At 37.5% G+C, this 16,965-nt stretch overlaps 1 protein-coding gene across 1 annotated transcript in view; it reads left to right on the top strand.

Annotated features, from left to right (window-relative positions):
• The first annotated feature begins 5,220 nt into the window (after window positions 1-5,220).
• Kpna4 (karyopherin subunit alpha 4) overlaps window positions 5,221-16,965 on the top strand; it is a 64,628-nt gene continuing 52,883 nt past the window's right edge. Inside the window, exon 1 of the mRNA XM_046440479.2 lies at window positions 5,221-5,478. Within this exon, the coding sequence (XP_046296435.1) occupies window positions 5,410-5,478 (69 nt within the window). The 5' untranslated portion in view covers window positions 5,221-5,409. The remainder of the gene's footprint in view (window positions 5,479-16,965) is intronic.

Genomic DNA, 16,965 nt, shown 5'->3' with positions numbered 1-16,965 from the left:
AGTGTTGGCTGTAATGTCAGGCCTAGTTCAAAATGTCAGCTCTATCACTGCATGATCTTGGGCAAATGACTACACCTCTGTGCTTCAATTTTCTCATTTGTAAAGTGATTACTCTTACTTCACAGGTTTTGAGGATTCAATGTGTTTATTTGTATATATATGTGTGACTTATATAGTGTATATATAAATTTATAGAATTACTTAGAGAATGCCTACCCCATAAGTGCTCAATAACTGTTATCTCTCTATAATAGAAGAAATACAAATACAACAATAATCAATACCTCATGCAAATAAAACACCTTGACTCGAGTATAGTAGATATTCAATATTTGGTAAAAGTAATTATTACTGTAACTATAGAATTCTTTCCCATAAAGTGTAGGATTGTAGAGTTTCTAGTATATGGGGACCCCTGATACCTTCACATATTATTTATATTCTAATGTCTTCCCTCTCCTCTGAATAACTTCAATAATAATAATACCAATATTAATTGCCTTTTCTTGATAGTATACTATAGTTAGGTAGCATGCAATGATTGGGGGAGACAATAAAGAGTAGATGGGACCTTCTTGTACTTTTTTTTTCAATTCCTGTGATTATTTAAAAATAAAATTTTTTAAAAATAGGGTTATAAATGTCTGAAGTAAGTAATCAGGTGGACATTGCGGGGGGGAAACTCAGTTTTTCTCCAATTAAATTGTCAAAACTAAGTTTGTTTGTTTATATTTGGTAACAGGGATTGAACTCAGAGGTGCTTTACCACTGAGCAATACCCCAATCCCTTTTTTTTTTTTTTTTTAATTTTGAGACAGGGCCTTGCTACGTTGCTGAGGCTGGCCTTGAACATTCGATCCTCTTGTACCAGCTTCCTAAGTCACTGGAATTACAGGTGTGTACCACCATGCCTGACTCAAAACTAAGTTTTTAAAGAAATAAGCTAAATAAATACTAGGTGATTCACCTCTCTCACTTTAATATTAATTTTTAACTCATCTTCATCTTTTCATTCAGAACTTTAGTCAAAATAAAGAAGTCATCTTCTCCAGTCTCCCCAGGTTATAAGTCAGAAAAGTCTGGCAATGGAGAGAAAGGAGCAAAGTCCTCTAATACCTGGTCGATTTTACTTTCCAGAGAAAATAAAGGGACATTCTTGTATTAGCCCATTTTATATTCGATTAAAGAAACACCTGAGGCTGGGTACTTTCTAAAGAAATTTTAGAAAAGAGGTTTACATAGCTCACAGTGGGGAGGCTCAAAGTTCAAACAGCATAGTAAGGGCTCTGGTGAGGATTCCCCAGCTTTATCACATGAAGACAGATGGCATCAGGGACAAAGTGAGTGTGAGAGGGAAAGATCACACACAAGGTGTGACAGATAGTCAAAGGGAGGAGAGAGGCCAGGTTTGCATTTTTTACAACAACCTAATCTTGAGAACTAACTCAGGGTCACATGAGAAGTACCTTAATCCCTTCCCAGGGCAATTACCCAAAACATCTAATCAACTCCTACTAGGTCCCACTTCTTCTCCCCACCCCCTCAGTATTTTTTTTAGTTGTCAATTGACCTTCATGTTATTTATTTATTCATTCATTTTATTTATTTATTTATATGTGGTGCTGAGAATTGAACCTAGTGCCTCACACTTGCTGGGCACTCTACCACTGAGCCACAAACCCAGGCCCTAAGTCCCACTTCTTAAAGGTCACACAACCTCTCAACATTACCACACAAGTGACCAAGCTGCCAATACATGAATATTTGGGAAACAAACTACATCTAAACTATAGCAATTACCAAAGGTTCAATATTTTTCTCTAAAATAAGATCTAACCCAACTGTCCTAGCAACATGTATATTTCCTTTTTTTTCAGCCAGTACTACCCAAAATATTGCTCAAGAAATCATACATAATTGAAGGTATTCCCCAAATATAGAGACCAAAAAATCCATATTAGAGATTCTATAATCCTCAACTTAATGTATACATGAATAGTCCAAACTGCTGAAATAATTAAAAATTACAATTCCTTTTGAGATGACCATCTACCAACTGAAACCTTGTGTGAGGTTTCACAATCCCTTCACAAATCTGTTGCAGAACAGAAAACTTCTTTATTCAAGACTTTAAGAGAACTTCATGATACACTGAAAGCAAATAGCTCTATAATATTTTAGACTTTCCCTATACCAAAAATAATAAGTTGGGGGTATTAAGTTACCTAATATTGAATAGGCTATTGGAAACAGGTCTTAAATGTAGAGTAGGTTTTATAGTGCTTGGTTATAATAACTATATCTCATACGCTCCAAAAACCTCTTTATTAAATTAGTCCATATTTTTTATGGACTTGAATTTTTGTGTCTCTCCCAAAATTCATGTTGAAATTCTAATCCCCTATGTGACAGTATTAAGAAGTGACACTAAAGGTAATGAAATCATGAGAGAGTTTATTCTCTGGCGGCTCTCTACCACACGAAAATACAAAGAGAAGATAAGCCATCTACAAGCCAGGAAGAAAGCCCTCACCAGTTACTAGATCTGCCAGCACCTTAATATTGGACTTCATGTCCTTCAAACTGTCTGCTTTTTAAGCCACCAAGTATATGTTTAACTTATTATAGCAACCCAACTAAAATAATGTCAAAATGGTATTAATAGTTCTGCAGTTTACTACTTCCTTAGCTCAACAAATTAAATTTCCCAAACCTCCTAACCAGATTTAGTTGAAAAACAAGTTAACACTTCTTGATATAAATGTACATTGAGTTGTTATTGCTTCTAATTTACACTGTTTGATCTAAAATTTGATTTGATATCCATACTAATTTCAGGATTAAAATTTAAGGAATAAGTCAGGCATGATTCAGGGCAAGACATGCCCTGCCCCCACATTTAAAAGCAGTTGGACACACTTTGTTAAGACAGTTTTCTTTAATTATAATTCATAGGTAATCTGTTTGCTGGCTTAAGTTTTTCACTTGAAGTTGTTACTAGTTTTTTGCCAACAAGTTTACATGTTTGGTGTCTGTACTTACAGTTCTTCTGATATAGAAGATAAATAATTTATCAAGGAAGTTTTTCAGGGAGTTGGGAATAGTTCTAAATGCAGATTGGCCACCTAACTGGCAAGAACATACAATGTGCTGAGTACTACTGCATTCTATATATACATAGTGTACAAAATAAATATGATCCTTGATTTCAAAGAGCTTACTGTCTGGAGAGGAAGGCAGACCTCAGCCAGACATTAGACAAATAAAATTATAAGATGTGTTTAATTATTATTTGGATTACATCTCTCCCAGTTGGTAACAGTCGTCAAACCCATTTAAGGAGTATTCTGCAAAGAGAATTTTGGGCTGTTTTATTATCAGATATAACCAGTTGTAGATGGAAGACATGAAGACCTACACAACAGTAGACAACTCCATGAACTTCATCACAAAAACTATCATAAAATTTATTTCCAGAAGTACAAAGTATTCACCTATACTGCACGTTGACAGGATAACTTCTAATAGCAGAATAGAATTCATCAATGCATTTTTTCCTTGAATCCTACTTACAAACAAATCCATGATGGTGAAAAGCACACATGCTTTACAACTTAATTTTCTTATCCTAAACTTTTAAATACATCAGTACTCTAGCATTCAAATATAATTCTTTTTTAATTAAACAAGTCTCTGGGAAATAAAAATTTACATTCTTACCAGTTTTATTTTAAGGTCTGCATTTAATTTACAATCAAGTTAATCTTCGGTGTGAATTATTTCTAGGCATAGATTGTTTGCTAAGTTTATTTTCTAAGTTTATTTTTACCTTTCCTTCATTGTAACACCTTCAAGTGACTTCAATAGTATTCCAGTGCTGAGTTCTATAAACCCACTGACTTTCTTCAAAAAAAAAAAAAAAGCATATATGTATATATATAATATAAATACATATAAATATACATATAAAACATATATATGTGTGTGTGTGTGTGTGTATAACAAAACAAACGAAAACCCTCCTTTGCCTTAAAAGTGTTTCTTTAAGAAACGCTTCCACTTTAAACGTTTATTTCTGTATTTTGCTCCACCATAACAAAATATACCAGACGGGACCAAAAGTTTAAAAAGTTCCAGAAAGGGTTTGTGTTAGGGTCTCTTCCTCCTACCTTGCCACACAGAAATACATTCAATGTCTCGGTTCCCCGCTAGCATCCTAATTGCTATTTCACGTAACACTGTATCTTTGGGATACCGCATCTTCTTTTTTGAAAAAATCTAAGTACATTCTTTTGTGTTTGCGTTATTTTTGCCCCTGCTACCCTTGGAATTCATTTCTTTTCTCAAGAGTTACAATGTTACATGGCTATGTGCCACGATCCCCGCCCTGTAGAAGTTTGCATTTTGTGGCCAAGTAACTTCTTCAAGTTTCTATGAGGAAACACCTAGGAAGCGGTATCATCACAGGCTCATCAACTCTACCTAGTTTCCTACCTGTTGCGGGTACTCAGGATAAATCCAATTCATCTAACGGACCGCTTTTCTTTTCCATCACCACCCTCTCACTTTGCTCAGCGCCTCCGGAACGCTTGTAGCCCCTGCCAGTCCTCAGCTTCAGACCTGGCCCTTGGAGGTTTGGCCCTATCCGGCGTGGAGCCAAGGCGCAGCTCTCTCTCTTCGAAAAGCGAGCGGAGCGCTCAAGAAATGCCCTGGAAGAGAGGGCGCACCAGAGGAGAAAAGAACATTACTTTGACCCTGGACCCCAGACGTTTGGGGCTGCCCTGACAACCGCAGCAAACCAGCTTGTCCCCACCCAGTCTCCCGGCTTCTCCTTCTTTTACCCACTCTCCTCGGAAATCTACTTTCTCTCACTTCCTCACCCTCTCTCCGGAGACACTAGGTCCCTCCCAGCGTTACCCTCACCGCACCCCTCCTTTCCCCTCCCCTCCCCACCCACTCACCCAGCCCTGGGCCGTTTCCTCCCAGCGTCGCTTTCTTCCCCTTTTCTGTTCGCTCTCCATCGTCCCTTCTGATTGGCCGAGCGCACCGGAGCCTGGTTGGCCAATCGGCGAGCTGGATTGGTGGCGATGGGCGTGGCCGCGGCGCCGGGGCTCCCATATCGAGGCTGCCTCCCCCTCTCAGCCGGCCGCACATTCCGCCGCCGTTGCCGCCGCCCGGCCCCGCAGTTGTTTTCACCGGAGCTGCTGTCGTTCTGGGGTTAGGGAGGGGGGGCGGGCGGGGAGAGCAGGAGAAGGCCGCGGCGGAGGCAAGTGAGAGGAGGAAGGAAGCGGCCGCCCGGAGGGCATAGCAGCTCAGGCGGCGGCCGGGTTCCTGGGAGTGTCGGTGCGGCGCGGTGGTTGGGGCGGATCCCGCGGGGCCCGGGCGGGGGAAGGAGTCACCGGCCCGGCCATGGCGGACAACGAGAAATTAGACAACCAACGGCTCAAGAATTTCAAGAACAAAGGCCGTGACTTGGAGGTAAATTCCGGGGCGCCGGCGGGTGGGGGCCGTGGGCCTTGGGCCGGTCTCCGCCGGGACTCCGAGTGCAGGGGGTAGGGGCGGGCGCCGCCGCCGGGCCGCGAGGGAATGGCGCTGGGGGCCGGCCCGTCGGTGACGCCTCTGCTAACGCGCCGGGAAGTTTGTGTAGGGCCTGCTCCGCCTCCGCCCGGGAACGAGGTGCTGGGGCACGGCTGGCGCGGCCTAGGCCTGCCCCGTGGAGCCGACCAGCTGCGGGTGCGAGGGGCTGGGCCGCGCGGCGGGGAGGCCGGGCGAAGCGAGTGCGGAGTAGGCGTGTGTGTGTGTGTGTGTGTGTGTGTTTGTGTGTGTGGCCCGCGCTGCCCCCCTGCCGCGGCCAGCTCCCCGGCAGTGGCGGAGATTCCTGCTCTCGCTCGGGCACCGCCGTCTGGCGCCGCGGGCAGAAGGGAGTTGCGGGAGGCGAGCGTGTGCGACCGAGTGGGGCTCGGAACTTCCTCAGCGAGACCCAAGGCGTCTCCACTTAAAGGCATTTTTTCTGGTCTTCCCGACTCCCGCTTTACCCCTGCCTCCCCTCAATGTCCAAACTACAGGAGTCAACTTCTCCGTTGAAAAAAACACCCCCGGCGAACACCCTGGTGATGCTAACAGTGCCTTCCAGCGGCCTGTGTTTTACTCTGGATATAGCTGATTCAAGATGTGGCTCACGGTGTGCCCACTTCCAGGCAAAGGATACCCCTTATTTCAGCTTGTTCACAAATCTCTTTAGCCCCTCCTGAGAGACCACCAGCTGCATTCTTACATTTAAAGTCCAAAGGGTTATACAAAGCTGTCATCCTACAGTATCCTTTCCCTCCACCTGCTGGTGGTGGTAATGGGGGATGGGGTGGGCTGTGGAATGGCACCATCACGTTTTATGATTTTAAAAAGAAAAAAAAAAAGCTTCATTGTCTTAGATTCAGCTGCTTCCGAAATTGTCAGTCTACATAAGGTGTTATGTGTTAAATGCACGCACTCACCGCCGAGATTTTTGATAAAATACTTCATTTCAGCTTTAAGAATTTAGGTTCCTAATTTTTTAATCCATTCTGAGTCAGGAGTTTAGCTTTTAAGAAAAAGTGGTAAAGTAGTATATTTTATGTTGTCCCTCTGCATATTTTAATACTGTGATCTTCAAATCCCTATGATGTTTGTCTAATCTTGATTATTTAATTGGTTAAGTTAGTAACTTTTTTTGAGCTTTCCCAAAATTATTCATGTTTTAAGGTAGTTTGTGTTCCTTTAGTGGTTTTCATATTTTGAGGGAGTACATGTCTGGAGGTGTGGCTATTCTCTGATTGTGTTAAGGTTAACATGAGAATGATTGCCCTGTTATCCTTCTAATGAAAAGAACTCTTTATTGAAATAATTAACATGCCATAAAAGTCAGTACAGTTTATGACTTTAAATAATTTGGTTGTGCAAGAATGTGATGGAAATTTTTTTTTTACTAATATGAATATTTAGAATGAGAAAAAAAATCACAACCTTAAAAACTGATAAATATCACAGTTACAAAATCCAGAAAAGTAGCTATTAGGTGTTTGATGAATCCCTGTAATCCTTTTTTCCCTCTGATTTGTATTTCTGACAGGTTCACTGAGATGTAATTCACATACCATCCAAGTCACCCATTTAAAGTGGCTTTTGGTGCATTCACATAGTTGTACAACAATCATCAAAATCAATCTTAGAACATTGTCACCATCCTAGAAAGAAACCATTCTTCATTAGCAGTGATTATCAGTTTCCTTTTACCCCAACCCCAAGCAACTACTTTCTGTCTTTATAGATTTGCCTATTCTGGACATTTCATATAAATGGAATTATACAATGTGTCATCTTTTATGACAGCCATCTTTCAAGGTAGTATGTTTTCAAGGTTCATTAATGTTATAACAGTGTATCAGTGTTTCATTTCTTTTAAGGGAAAAGTAGTCTGGCATATGAATATATACCACATTGTGTGTTTTCATCAGTCAATGGACATTTGCATTGTTCACACTTTTTAGCTATTATACATAGTGCTGCTAAGAACATTCGTGTACACATTTTTTGTTTGGACCTGTTTTAATTTATCTTGGTTATAAAACCTGGGAGTGGAGTTTTCTGGTTATATGGAAACTTGATATTTAACCTTTTATGAGATTGTCAGACTATTTTCTAAAGTTGTCCTGAGTTTTAAAACTGATTTTTCCTGTTAACTATATATTTCTTGCTTCTTTAGTCAAAATGAGATCAAATGCTGAATATGTATTAGCATATTATATGTAGTTAAATAACTATAACACAGATGTGGTAGTACAGGCCTGTAGTCCACTTACTTGGGAGATTAAGATGGAAGGATTGCTTTAGCCCATGCTTTAGCCTGGGCAACATACCAGGTCCACCTAAAAAAAAAAAAAAAAAAAAAAAGCCAACCAAAAAAGCCCTACTGTGGGTACATGTTAGGCAGATATTTTGAGGTTCATCAACCTGTGATGATTGATATCTCTACATGTACATTAGGAATATTTTTTATTTTCCATCTGAGAAAATGATATATTACTATAATGGAGAGTCATACTTTCTCCTCACTGTGACTTGTTCAAAATCACTTCTCCTTGTTGGATTGTAGAGGACTTGCTTAGCATGGGTGAGTCCTTGAGGTTGATCCTCAACCACACACACACAACAACAACAACAACAATAACAAAAACCATAAAATCCCATATACTTGTAATGAGATAGATAGAAACATTTTTTTAAAAAATGTTTTGTGACTACTATGATCACCTATTTTGTGTTTATTTGTATATGTTCTTATATCTCTCAACATGGATATATTATGCCCATTTTCTCCCCCTCCAAATATGTTACATACATAATGTATATAAGGATGTAACAGTTTTGAAAATAATTGCATTTTGGTTTAAATATTAAAATGACATCTGTTTTCATTGGGAGGTGTTCGGAAAGAAGTATGAACCAGTGCTGTACAATGAATTTTAATTCTGTATGTCCAAAATACCATTACAACATGTGATCTGTGTTTAAAAAAAAAAAGAAGAAAAGAAAATCAAAATTTTATATTATCCTAATACTAAGTTTTCAGAATCTAATTTGTAGTTGACATTCTCTTTTGGAGTAGCTGCATTTCATGGCTAGTGGGTACCTTAATGGACAACATTATATATGTATATATAGAGAGAGAAAGAGGGGGAATACATATAGAGTGAGGTAATTGTAGCATTTTGGGGTTTGAGCTAACAGTTTTCTTGATTAATGGACGAGTACAGAGTCCTAGAGTTTATTTTAATCTGATCTTTAACTTTTTATGTGATAATGGAGGAAGTCACTTAGTCTTAGGGTTCTTTCCTCTGTAAAACTAGAGGTGCTTGACATCTGCTTCATGAGTGTTTTGAAGATTGATAGGTTAATGTTAGGGAGATGGTCTGGCAATTCTCTAAGCATTTTATCATCTTGAGCTTTTCTTTTGGGGGTTTTGAGGACTTTATAGGATTAAATGTAATTGATTCTGTCCCTTATTTGCAGTTGGCTCTGTTTTTTCTCACTGTGTGTATATATAGCTTAAGTCACACTAAACTTTGTTACATTAAAGAGTTATTGGGGAATGCTTTTTAATACAGGGACATGTGATTGCTCACTGAATAATGTGGGCAACAGGGAATTAGTGACCCTTCTATAGTCATAATTTCTGAGTGTTAAAAGTTGAAACTGATTCATAGCTTTCAATCTGATATTCATTGCTCCCTTTCAGTATACCATTCTGGCTCCTCCAAAATATGGTCATGCTAACTTTCTTGGAACACAAAAGCATCAAAGGAAATATATGTGAGTATCCATTTGAAATAATTTTCAGGAATTGTCAGATGATATCCACCAGTGCTTGTCTTCTTCCTTGTAGTGTAGTAAAGGATCACAGTTACTAGCTTTGGAATAGTAACTATAGAGAGAGTGAACAGTTTGTTGTTGAGCTTGGGATTGAACCCAGGGCCTGGCGAATTGCTAGACAAGTGCTTTATCACTGATTTGCATGCTTCCCCAGCCCTAGAGAGGGTAAACCTACAACACAGGAAATGGTTAGTAACCAAACTTGCAATAAGAAATTAATCAGGATAAAATTAAGTTCATTCAGCTTACTTTTTAGAGAGGACTTCTTTTGTAGCGTAAACCTGCATAGTTTCTATAAAAGTTCTGAGAGTATAACATGTTAGAAAAATAATTAGATCTTATGTAAAAATAAATTAAAATGCTACATAATTTGATTTTCCACACAAACTATGAAGTCTGCTTGAAATTTTTTTTTAAAAGTGTTTGGTTGACAAGAGTTTAATAAAATTAATCATCTATTTTGTTTTTTGGAAATAGCCTTAGTGATTTGTTGAAGTGTAGAGTGAAAAGCATTGTTAAGCTATTAAGTCTTGTTAACTTTTAGAGACTGATCTATCTCATCACAAATCTTGGAACATATTTACTGTACTTAAAATAACTATTGCCTAATTTTCAATATAATAGTTCAACCATGTGATGATATGAAATATCTGATGGAAATATAGTTAAAAACAATTATTTTTGTGCTTCCTGCCAGCTTTACTGATTTCTAAAATGACCAATTTCAGAATTGTTTCATTGATAATTTTCTTAGTGATATTAAGATGTCATTGTTTTTCTTATCACTAGTGTGTCAAGTGAATATTCAAAATTAAGAAGAAGTGTAGGAGTGATTTAGGTTTGAAAGAAGGGTGTTTTGTTTTGTTTTGTGGTGCTGGGGATTGAACCCAGATCTTCATGCATCCTAGCATTGGTAGTTTTTAAACATTGAACCCTAATCACTGATAGGGTTCTTAAAATAGTTTTGGGTCCTTAAAATAGTTTTGGATGTTATCTGGAGTAGCATCTATTTGAATCCTATAAAGATGAAATGAGAGTATGTCATCAAATTTTAACCTTATTTGCTGACTTTCTTGTTCTCTGGTTTAGTTTTAGAACAGAGGGAAGAGTATGATTGAAAGGGACTTTTTGAGCACCTTCTTCATATACCTTTAATTGTATTCTCATGTCTTTCAGTCTTAGAAGTAGGAATTATTGAGTTATTTCGTTGTTTGGTACTGGGGATTGAACCCAGGGGTGCTTTCACCGTTGAGTGACTTCCCAGTTCTTTTATTTATATTTATTTATTTATTTGGTAGCTGGATTAAACTCAGGGGCACTCAACCACTGAGCCACATCCCCAGCCCTAGTTTGTATTTTATTTAGAGACAGGGTCTCACTGAGTTGCTTAGTGCTTCCTTAAGTTTCTGAGGCTGGCTTTGAACTTGCAATCCTCCTGACTCAGCCTCTCAGCTGCTGGGACTACAGGCTGAGCCAGGATGTCCGGCATCCTTTTTTTGAGAGAAGGTCTCACTAAGTTGCTGAGGGTCTTGCTAAATTGCTGAGGCTGGCCTTAAACTTGCTGGCCTTCTGCCTCAGCCCCCTGAGTAGCTGCTGCCTTTATTAAGTGCATGTTAAAGAAGAAACTGTGCATTTGTCTTTGACAACATAACAGTTAAAGGAATAATTTTAATTCAGGTATGCCGAAGTCTATACATTTTATACTGTATCATACTACTTTACCTTTAACTTTTCTCATCTTTAATGCAGATCTGAAATTTTATTAAGTGAAAGCACCTAGCATAGTTTGTAGAAGTGTAATAGATATTCAGTAAGTTTTTTTTTCCCCTCTAGAGAGTTTTGTAAAATTGTGTATCATCTGTGAACTTTAAACATTAGAGAACACAATCTATTTTCTATGCTTTCTATTTAGATTTGGTAAAAGACAGGCTTGGAGGAGGCTCTCTTTTCTACAGTTAATATGAGAACAATCTTTTTGATTGGCACAAACAAAATAAAGACAATATATATGTTATTGTAATGGACTTTATTCAGAAGTTTTCAAAGGTTTTGGGCTCAAGACTTATTAAAGATGGATTTCTATTGATATTTTACATTTTAAAAATCAAAATTAAGAATGTCTTTAAACATACTTAAGTGTTAAGGGAATTTCATCAAAATAGAGAAAGAATCAGTAGAGTAGGTAAAGGGGATTAAGGAGGAGGAAGAAGGGATTGGGAAAAGGGAAGAATAGTGGGATGCATCTGACATGCATGTATATGCATGTATGGGGGCACGGTGGGTCCTTGTATCAGGTGTATCCACAAGACACTAATAATAAGTAAATAGATTGATTGATTGATTGGAGGGGGAAAGCCAGGTAGTACTGGGGACTGAATTGGAGCAGGTTGTGTTCCATGTTTTTGTGATCATGTCAGGGTGTGTCCTGGTGTTATATATAACTAAGAAAGAATATATAAAAATGTTTAGGGGCTGGGGTTGGGGCTCTGTGGTAGAGCACTCACCTATCACGTGTGAGCCCCTGGGTTCCATCCTCAGCACCACATAAAAGTAAATAAACATTATTTTTTTATACCTTTATTTTAAGTGTTTAAACATAAAAATAATAAATGAATTTTATATAAACATAAAATTTTTAATAGAAAAATTATTTGTTTTTCAAAACCAAAAATATTAAATGAGAAGAATGGCCATGTTTAACTTTGTTTTTTTCAAGTCTCTTTTAATATTTGGCTTAAGAGAAAACAGCAGGATTCTCATATCTATTGCTTTTTTAAAAATTTTTTTTTAAACTATTTTTTTTTTTGAGAGAGAATTTTATTATTCATTATTTTTTAGATTTCGGCCCACACAACATCTTTGTTTGTATGTGGTGCTGAGGATCGAACTCGGGCCGCACGCATGCCAGGCGAGTGCGCTACCACTTGAGCCACATCCCCAGCCCTTAAACATTTTTATTGAGGCAGGCTCTCACTAGGTTGCTTGGGGTCTTGCAAAATTGCTAAGGCTGGTCTAGAACTTGTGATCCTCATACCTCAGCCTTCCAAGCTGCTGAGGTTACAGGTGTGCACCACTGTGCCTGGCTCTCATACCTATTTCTGAATTCAATGTTTTGTGCTACACCCTTGGTTGAAGTATAAAGAATATCCACCTTCATACAAATAGGCATTTGAAAAAACTAATCACCTTTTCAGGATATTTATGGAGATTAGTTTTTGATTGTACACAAATGATAGTTTCAAACTTTTCTTATACTGTTACATTAAAATCTATTGGTCTACAGACATTGGTGTAACTTGCACTTCAATGAATCTTTTGGCTGCCTGATTTTGTTATATATTTTAGGCTATTTGGAAATCATCATGTCATTGACAAAGGAAAAAAACTGGTTATATAAATCTTCCAAATGCTGACACATTTTATTATACAGTGAAATAATTCACAGTTATTGTAACCACACAGTTCAGGAAATTCTTGAGTATTACAAATCTGTCAAACCTGCAATGGTAGGCACAAATTTTTTAAAATTCAGATTTTCACTTGAAAGCTCAAATTTTATCATTAGTAGAAAATACTGATACTAGAAATGATTTCCTTTTAAACCATAGGCTGGATTTGTCATTTTTGTGAAAATATCTTCCATTTACCAAGTCTAAATGACCATAATTTATCTTTCTTTCAAGTATTAAGTAGTGTTCCCTGAAAAAAGTGGCTAGTTTACTTTACAACTCAATCACATAAGTAATTTTTTTCCTTGAAACAGTCATCCAACTGTAGAAGTTATGTTGTAGAAGAGATTTATGTATAATCCCTGTTTATCATACAATTGGAAAGAAAAGACCAGTATTTAGTAAAAGTCGTTATTTTTTACTGGCTCATCAAGGACATTCTTAAGTGAGCTGATTTCTAAAATTTTTTTATCTGAAATGTAAAGACACTATTACAGCTTTGTGTTTTGTGTTGCCTTAATTTATACTAAAGTGATAGCAGTTTTTCCTTCTTTGCATTAATACAGCTGTTAACATTGTATACTCTCACACATAACAATTTTATGGAGAGAATAAATTTGACTTTGTGAACTCTGTGAGAAGGTATCTGGAACCCCCTATTAGGACACTGGACCATACTTTTGAGAACCAATGTTTTAGTTTATCATGATTGCTTCTATCACAGATGACTTTCACTTTAATTAATGCAGGCTCTTAAAAGACTTTATATAGGATAGGGGTTAAAAGAATATGGACTATGGAGTCACTTAGACTTGGGTTTGAACCCTGGTTCCTCCATTTAAAAGTTATGAAGGTTAACTTAATGTCTCTAAGTCATTGAAATTTCAATGTCTCTAAGTCATTGAAATTCTCAGCACTGCCTAGCAATGTAGAACATGCAGAGTGAATGGAAGATCTTACTATTTCTACCAGCTTACTTCTCCATCATATATTTCATCCTGGTATATTCCTGTGTTCCCTCTCAGAATAATGTTTTGTTTGCAATTTTTTTTTACCACTGTATGCCATAATCCAAATTATATATAACATATAACACAAATTGGGGAAGAATTCCTTTCCCCTTCATTAAAAGCTGGATTTCTTCTCTGTATTTCAACCAAATTGTCAAAAAAATTACTAGTTTTTCTGATCTGTGTTGTCAATTAATAAATCCTTTGTGCAGATTTCGTAATTGTTTTCCCATTGGTTGTAAATTTAAACTGAAAACAGGTTTAATTCACAATGTTCAGTATTCATAAGGATTTAAGATGGTAGACATTTGCAAGTAATGTAAGATTAGCTTGATTATTAAGCATGCTAAACTTTTTTATGTCATTATATGTTTGCTATTAGAAAAAATTTGGTCACCAGTTACTTTTACCCTGTAATTCACATTGAACTTAATGTAAATTACATTTTAAATGTTGTATTTTGGCAAACCTAGAATTTCCTTAAATTTTTATTAACAAAGTCAGAATTCTCAGATAACATAGGATTTCCTAATTTGATTACGGGCAAATTTTCTAATATGAGAAAGCAAATCGTATTCAAGTCATATTGTTTCTCAGTGTCTTGTTCTTCAGTCTGTTGCTCTCCCAGCTGAGCTATTTCAGTGGGCCCATTGTTCTCTTCCTGAAAACTTCAATTGTCCAATATCTACTCTTTAATACCTGATTTAGTTTTTAGCCTATGTTTGTGATCCTTTGAAATAGCAATTATATTATATAAATTTATTTAGTAGTTGGATCCTGAAAGCTCCTACATTAAGTTGTCTCTGCTTGGTTGTATTAAGTGTCCCTGTCCTGCTTCTTTACCCTGGTTCTTTTGTCACTTTCAGTTGTTACTGGTTCAGAAAAACAAGGAAAATAATGGTCTTAAAAATTTCAAGTAACTGTTACATCATCCTCCTTTTTTAGTAGGTAGGTCTAAAACCCAAGTATTTTCTGGCTCTCTTTAGAATAGTGGTTTTAAGGGTTTTATGGTCTTTTTAGATAATGTTAACACCAAAAATTAAGTCTGTAACTTCAGGCAGTAAAAACTGATTTTTGTATTATGTAGTTGTTTTAGGGAACAGAAACCTAGCTCAGATTAGTGTAAGCATAATGAGAGAGTCATGCTCTCATAACCATGTAAATCAAAGGTCACAGCTCACATTAATTAATTAAGAGTACTAATCAATGTCTAGGATGGGCTTTGTTTGGCCTTGATTGAATACTTATACCTGAACTAATAATCATTGGACAGTGGAATATAGTTCTGTGATTGGCCAGTGCAGGGTCTTGTGCCATATGTCTAATTGTCTATGTTGGAGATGAGGAGGGCTATTGGTACCTTAACTCAAACCACAGATTTGCCACGGAAGGAGGGGTTTGTTGGGTAAGAAAAAAAGGAAGAAAACAACCTTTTGAAGACAATATTATAAAGTACCACTGTCCAGTATAGATGTAGGTGCTTGGTTCCTTATTTTGTCTTTGAATATTATATGGAGATACTCACTATATCAGAAGAATATCCATGGAATTGGGTTCATTATTCATAAGTTATTAGGCATCTTAAAGTATTTATTCACAATTTTCTTCTTAATGTCTTAAATACTTTTTCTTAATTCCCTTTTGGTCCCCAGCTTTAAAACAGGAACAGTATTATCTTTAAATGATGAAAAGCTTGGGCTGGGGTTGTGACTCAGCAGTAGAGGGCTCGCCTAGCATGTGGGAGGCCCTGGGTTTGATCCTCAGCACCACATAAAAATAAAATAAAGATATAGTGTCTAACTACAACTAAATAAACAAAATATTTTAAAAAATAAATGATGAAAAGCTTAATTAAGACCAATAAATAAGAAACATACATAATCAACATCATTAGTAATTAGGGAAATACAGATCAAAACCATGAGATACCACTTCATGCCCACTAGATGACAGTGCCCCAAAAGAAAACAGTGTTGAGGATCTGGAGAAAGTGGTATCCTCACACCTGGTTATGGAAATACACAATTGTGTGGCCGTGGTCTGGGGTATAGATCAGTAGTAGACTGCTTACCTGGCATGCACTGGACCCTGAATTTGATCCCTAGCACCATAAATAAAATTAAATGAAGGTACAGCTTCTTTGAAATGTAGTTTGGCAGTTCTTCAGGAAGTTGAACTGTTAACTTGTGACCCAGCAGTTCCACTTCTAGATGGCAAGGATAATTGAAAACATTTTTCTGCAACAAAAACTCATATGTGAATGTTCATAGCAGTACTATTCAAGATAAAGAAGCAACCCAAATATCCATCAACTGATGAATGGACAACTAAAATGTGGTATAGCCATACAATGGAGTATTATTCTGGTATAAAAAGGAATGAAGTATTGATACATGAAGCAGTATGGATGTACCTTGAAAACATGCTGCTTGTAAGAAGCCAGTCACAAAAGATCACATATTCTGTAATTCTGTGTGCATGTGAAAAGAGGAGAAAACTTCCCCTCACCAACCCCCCAAAACTGTTTTTTCTACTCTTCTGTCACTCAGTAGTACTTCTGACACCCAATATTTAGGGAGGTTTTTCACGTGTGAGGCAAGCATTTAGTTCTTTAGTAAAGCACTAGTTGGGTGTCCTCCAATTCAGTTCTGACATCTGACACTATTTACCCAAAGGTAGCATCAGATTACAGGTTGAGGGATCATTTCCACAAGACTGCCCCTCACTTTTAGATGCCAGTTGGAAGCACAGGTTGTTGTGGCCTTTTCTTATCAAATGGCCATAAATTAATATTTTCATGAACCCCTCCTGGTTCAGTTAATTTGCAAGAGCAGCTCGCAGAGCTCAGGGACACAGTTTACTTAAAGACGTTACAAAGGATGTAGATCAATAGCCAGATGAGTAAGGTATATGAAAAGTGTCACAGAGCTTCCATGTCCTTTCCTAGTATTCCACCCTTTAGGCACCACCATATGTTCAGCTAGCTGGGAAGCATGCCAAACAAGTCCCCCCCCCCCATCTTTGGCTGGGGGTGATGGTGAGGGGACACGTTTTATGAAGCTTCAGTACATAGACATGATTTACTAATCATTAACCATTGG

Source organism: Marmota monax, unplaced genomic scaffold (assembly GCF_021218885.2).
Source record: "Marmota monax isolate L192 unplaced genomic scaffold, Marmota_monax_Labrador192_F-V1.1 WCK01_AAM20220418_F8-fsc00256, whole genome shotgun sequence".
In the NCBI taxonomy this organism is placed as follows: domain Eukaryota; kingdom Metazoa; phylum Chordata; class Mammalia; order Rodentia; family Sciuridae; genus Marmota; species Marmota monax.
Note: the sequence above shows the minus strand (reverse complement) of the source record. Positions and strands in the feature narration are given on the sequence as shown.